At 40.7% G+C, this 5,318-nt stretch overlaps 1 protein-coding gene and 1 long non-coding RNA gene across 2 annotated transcripts; one reads left to right on the forward strand and one right to left on the reverse strand.

The window, feature by feature from the left end:
- Positions 1-741: 741 nt before the first annotated feature.
- On the forward strand, positions 742-4,155 carry LOC104944824 (cytoskeleton-associated protein 2). Its single transcript, XM_010770400.1, has 7 exons — positions 742-850; positions 1,194-1,274; positions 1,359-2,161; positions 2,244-2,556; positions 2,642-2,699; positions 2,816-3,080; positions 3,236-4,155. The coding sequence occupies exons 2-7, from the start codon at positions 1,230-1,232 to the stop codon at positions 3,498-3,500; spliced, it is 1,749 nt and encodes a 582-aa protein (XP_010768702.1). The 5' UTR covers positions 742-850; positions 1,194-1,229; the 3' UTR covers positions 3,501-4,155.
- On the reverse strand, positions 3,993-5,076 carry LOC104944822 (uncharacterized). The gene is made up of 2 exons (XR_798271.1): positions 4,923-5,076; positions 3,993-4,353 (listed from the first exon to the last, which is right to left on the reverse strand). It is a non-coding gene; the product is annotated as an uncharacterized lncRNA (long non-coding RNA).
- Between the last annotated feature and the right edge of the window lie 242 nt (positions 5,077-5,318).

Below are 5,318 nucleotides of genomic sequence, written 5' to 3' on the forward strand. Positions count from 1 at the left end.
CTTTTACTCCACTACATTTATTTAATATATTTAGTTACTTTGCAGATTTGTATTAATGATGTGAAATATAATCAATTCTTAAATCAGACTTTAGTTCCACCTGGAGTAAATTCACAAGCTACCCTGCTGTATACAAATTAAAACCAGCTGCACCTTTAGCAGCTTTGATAACGATCAATAATTATAAAACATATCACATATATTATTCTGAAATGGACCAATCTGCACAATTACTATTTTACTTTTGGTATTTTAAGTATATTTTGATGCTAATACTTTTGTACTTGAATAACATCTTGACAGTAGGTAGGACTTTTACCTGTCACAGTGTATTCATACCGCATCACCGCTGAACGTGAATGTGTAATGTTTACTGAAAAGAATTGCTTTTGTTTACATTATTTCTCTAATGATGAACAATACCTAATGGAGGCCATAGCTCTTTGTTTTTCACCAAACTGTTAGGGCATTGGGCGTGTCGCTGAAACTAGCTATCTGCATGGACTGGTATGAGAGGAATTCTATTTGTGTTCAAACCGTTCAAAGTTTCAAACATTCAAACCGTACCGACGGGTTGGAAACTTGAAGTGGGATGAAAGAATGTAGTATTCTTCAATTCTCGTTCTTAGTTTTGAGACATCCTATTGGTTAATCCCCTCGTCTCGCGATACTTGTATGGCCAATTGCATCGCAGCAACACCAAATCAAATCCAATATTTTTAGGCAGCCAGATTGAGCCAGTTGTGCACGAGCCTGTTTTGAAATTACACTGTAGTGAATCTTTCGGTGTGCTGTTTTGGATAGGCTTTCTCCTCGTATATTAACAAATACAACAACAAGCCGGAACAGGGTAAGTCAACGTTTCTTTCTAACTATACTTAAATATAGGTAATGTTATAGACAACGTTACAACGAGCGAACTACCGTTGGCATTAACGTCGTGTATTCCAGAAAGTGCAGTGCATAATGTTAGCTAACTAACGTTAGGTCAGTTTAGCGAAACGCCCAACTACTAGCTAATATTTTCAAATGTAGATAAGCTGTATATATTATTTTCCAAAAACGGATAAGGTAATGTATGCTGTGAAATGTGTCCTAAAGCTTTGACTGTTAGAGTTTTGAGGGAAAACACGTTAGATGGTGTTACCTTGCTGCTTGTGCAGGTAACGTTAACTGCTTTGTTCGTCCTTCAGAAATCGCAATTGAATTGACCACATCGAAGCTTCACGATGGAAAACGTTGCCATTTCTACACGAAACCACACCAATAAGAAGGTAAGCTATTTTTGTAATGCTAATGAATATAAATATTACATTAAATCAGCCTACTTAATGTTCCTTTGCTTTTAATTGTATTAGGGAAACAAAGAGAATGCTCAGCCTGCCTATGGATCCAAGTCCTTCATCAGAAACGACAAACCGTCTGTTACTCCCTTCCAACTGAAAAGCAACAAAATAGATGACACCTTGGAAGAACATGGTCCTCTTAAAGCCAAGGTGGACACAAAGTCAACATCTGGTGAGGCCCCGCAGAAAGTAAAGCCTCTGCAGAAAACTGGTACAGCTGCTGCCGATGTCAAACCACGACAAACACACAGCCGGGCCTATCTCAGCCATCAGGCTGTGAGACACAATAAAATAGTTGCAGAAGCTCCAAAGCCACCAGCTGCTGTGCCATCATCAAAGTCTGCTCCCGGCATGTACAAAGGCAAAGTCGTCCAGTCTAAAATTGGATCCATTTGGAAGTCAACTACCAGCATTAACGAGCTGGATACTAAACCATCCGCACCCAAAACACAAGGCCAGAGGGTGGGAAATATCACGAAATGCAGATCCAAGTCTGTTGCTGACCTGCCTGGGTATAGCATGCAGAAACCTGTGCCGACCAGTTCCAAGTCAGCGTTGGATAGACATGCTCAGGTCTCCAAGCCTGCCCTCTTCAGCCGCCCCCCCGCAGGATTCCGCTCTGCTCGTCCCCCTGCCAGGACCGCCCCAGCAACACTAACCAGCACCAGCTCCAGAAACACCAAAGTGGCTCCCACAAAGGGGACCAGCACTCAGAACTCAAAGATTTCAGTGACAGACAAGAAGGTCAACAAACCACCTGTCTCAAGTACCCTCAGTCAGTACAGATTCAACATGGAGACTGCAGAGGAAAGAAGGTAACATATTTCCCACATACGCATGTTATGCTTGCCTTAGTGCTACTGTGCATGCTCAAATGTTTGTGTGTTCCCTCTGCAGAGCTAAACTTGCCGAGTGGATGGCCTCCAAGGGGAAGACTTTCAAGAGACCAGCCAGGGTGACAGCAGAACTCTCTAAAACCAAAGTGTCTGCAAAACCTGCAGCTGATCTCAAACCAAAGAATCAGCCAGCTGCACAGAGCAAACCTGAACCCAGACTGGAACACAAGCTGGACTCTGCTGCTCACTGTGCAGACAAACAGGGAGCAGCGCCAACACACGACAGAACTCCACTTGTCATGAACACCACTCTGGACCTGCTGGCGGACTCTGATGCAGGTCTGCCTGGTGACCCACAGGGCAGTGTGGATGATGTAAGAAAACCGGCAGCGTGGTGGTTACTGAAAATATGTTTCACTGTCATCAACCATGTTAACTTCTTTGGTTCATTTTTGACAGATCGTCCTGAACCTGTGTGATGCTTTGGATGCCATGGGGACTCCCTCTAAATGCCATGGTAAGCTTACCAACAGTCTGTTACATTATTAGTGGGATATGGTCAGTTTTTAATAAAGAAATCATTTATCCACTCACTCTTCCTTAACAAACATGTTATTTCTGTGTTTCCATTAGAGCCCTCACTGGTCACAGATGTGTCCTCTGATTCTGAAATGGAGGACAGCCAACCAGAGGAGGAGCTGAACAAGGGAACGCCAGAGGATGTTAGCAAGCAGCCAAAGGTTGAGCAAGTGAAGCACCAAGTAGAAGAAAGTGATGGCGTGGAGACGGAGGAAGAAGTAGAAAGTGATGATGTACAATGTGTGACAGAGAATACACCGGAGAGGGAGGGGGCTTCAATGATAAAGTACAGTGTGAAGACCACACCATATCTGCAAAGGTGAGTCTATCAAGTTTCATTTGCAATACTAGCCATCTCTTTTGCCCGATCCTTTCAAACAACTATTTTTTTGTTAACATTGAGTTCAAGTAATTTGTTTTCCCTGATTACACTTGTAAAACACACATTTATTTCCTTCAAATCCCAATGTTCAGTGTCAAGAAGACGATCCAAGAGGAGACCAGCAAAAGTAGATCCAAGAAAAAGAACAACATCAAAGATCTGAAGTTCCTGACACCAGTGCGCCGCTCCTGCCGCATCGAGCGGAAATCGTCCCGGCTGCCGGCGATGCTGATGGATCCTGATCCCTGCGTGTCCTCGCTGGCGGAGCTGGTGATGCTGGACGGCGATTCCAACGCCTACATCTACAGGAAGAACCACGCTCTGCTGGAAGACCTGCCAGACCAGCCCAGACTGTGAGGAGCGCTGTGTGGGACTCAAGCTAATGGACACTTTACACTCATATTTTTTATCAATCACTAAAAAAACATTGTTCTTTTTTTATTGTATTCTGAATGTATTTACTATCCTCTAACACTTTGTTCATCTTTTTAAAATAAATGTGACAGATTGCCAAACGCAGTGCAATAAAAGAATGCTTTATCTTAAAGTTCTGCTGTATTGTTTACTCTATAAAAGCATCGTCAAAGCCTCAATTTGAGGGCAGTGAGCTTCTAACTACAGTGGCTGAATTGAGTAATTCAGGAAAGTGAGTTAAAGGACATGCAAGTAAATCAGTAATAAAATAATGCTGTGTAGTCTTAACTAGTGACTTCTATAATGTCATTTATCCTTTCAGCACTTTTGTCAGGTTAACCTGGATTTATAAACTGTTCTAACTAGTTAAAACCGATTTCCAAAATCAGTCTGTATTTTGTGCAGAAGTGTGGGAGAACAAATGAACACCAGCCATCACATTTAACCCCACTTTAATTGACCACATTGTAAAAACCCATTTCAAGCGTTCTTAAATGAACACTGCTTTCTTTTGAACACTTCATTGCAAAGTACACTTCCTGGACGTTTTGACACCAGATCCCTCTGATCCCAGATGAGACATTTCGTTATAACAAAAGAAAAAAGAAAAGAAAATCATCCACAAAAAAATCAAAAATCTCTGATGCAATTTTCTTCCCCCAAACAATAAGTATAAAAAGTATTCGTTCTCTCCACTCATCTGCAGACCACAGGGGAAGGTGTTCAGTGCTAAAAGGCTTTTCTGCGTCTCAAGGTTTTATGTCCTTGAAAGACCTCGGTTGTCCAGATCTTTGACCTGAAACATGGAACACAAGAGTTTGGGTTAGAAAGATCTACTAGTACCTTCATAAAATAAAGAACAATCCAAGCATAACTAACATCTCAGTTTAAATGTCCACAATGTAGAGCTCCAGCAATTATTTTCATTTTCCATTAATAGATTATTTGTTGGAATAGATGACATGTAATTGACTTCTGAATAAAAAAGGGCCATCATCACAGCTCTTGCTTTGTCTTTGTCCAAAGAAATTGGTTTCACTATAATTTAAGTAGCAAATTCTCACAAAATCATGAAATGTTTGGCATCATTGCTTAAACGTTAAAAACAACTTCAGAAAACGTTTTGATTAGTCTTTTGTCTACTGACTGGTCAATTAAATATATTGTGGCAGCTTAAATATATTGAAGTTTATTTTGGTGAAAAATGCCCTTCTGTTCAGCACTGTCATGTCTGCTCAACACTTACTTCCTTCATTGCCCCAAATAAATGTGTCAGTAGATCTGATCTTAGCAAAGCAAAGTCTTTATAGACAGAGATGATGATGATATTTGAATGGACAGCATGAGGACACGTTGTTATCTTACCTTGTATATCCTAACCAGCCAGTGCTCTGTTGTGTAGGCCTCCTCCAACACATCCAGTTCAAAGTCTTTGTTCCCGATCTCAGCGTTCCTCACTCTGTCGTAACCAGGGGGGCGCTCTGCAGAGAACGTCAAGAGCATCATCACAATTACAGTACAAATGGCTACATTATCACTTATTGTACCTACTTTTTTCATATATGTATTTCCCTTAAACATTTCTTTTTATAACGATTTTAAAAATAGCAGATAGCAATATAATTTTCCTTTTTATTTGATTAATTATTCTTGTTGTGTTTATGTTGTTTATATTCCTTGTTTTGAGTAAACCTACTTGGCAATAAACCTGATTCTAAAGCTGATATCTTAGTAGTGCATCTGCAAATTATGTCCAGTCAT

This window comes from Notothenia coriiceps, unplaced genomic scaffold (assembly GCF_000735185.1).
Source record: "Notothenia coriiceps isolate Sejong01 unplaced genomic scaffold, NC01 NC01_scaffold00008923, whole genome shotgun sequence".
Lineage (NCBI taxonomy): Eukaryota > Metazoa > Chordata > Actinopteri > Perciformes > Nototheniidae > Notothenia > Notothenia coriiceps.

Bases quoted from the DNA above. Each gene is read 5' to 3' on its own strand.
- LOC104944824 (XM_010770400.1), top strand. From the start codon at position 1,230: ATGGAAAACGTTGCCATTTCTACACGAAACCACACCAATAAGAAG. The intron at 1,275-1,358 runs GTAAGCTATTTT...TAATTGTATTAG, and splicing joins GAAACCACACCAATAAGAAG to GGAAACAAAGAGAATGCTCA. The intron at 2,557-2,641 runs GTAAGAAAACCG...CATTTTTGACAG, and splicing joins CACAGGGCAGTGTGGATGAT to ATCGTCCTGAACCTGTGTGA.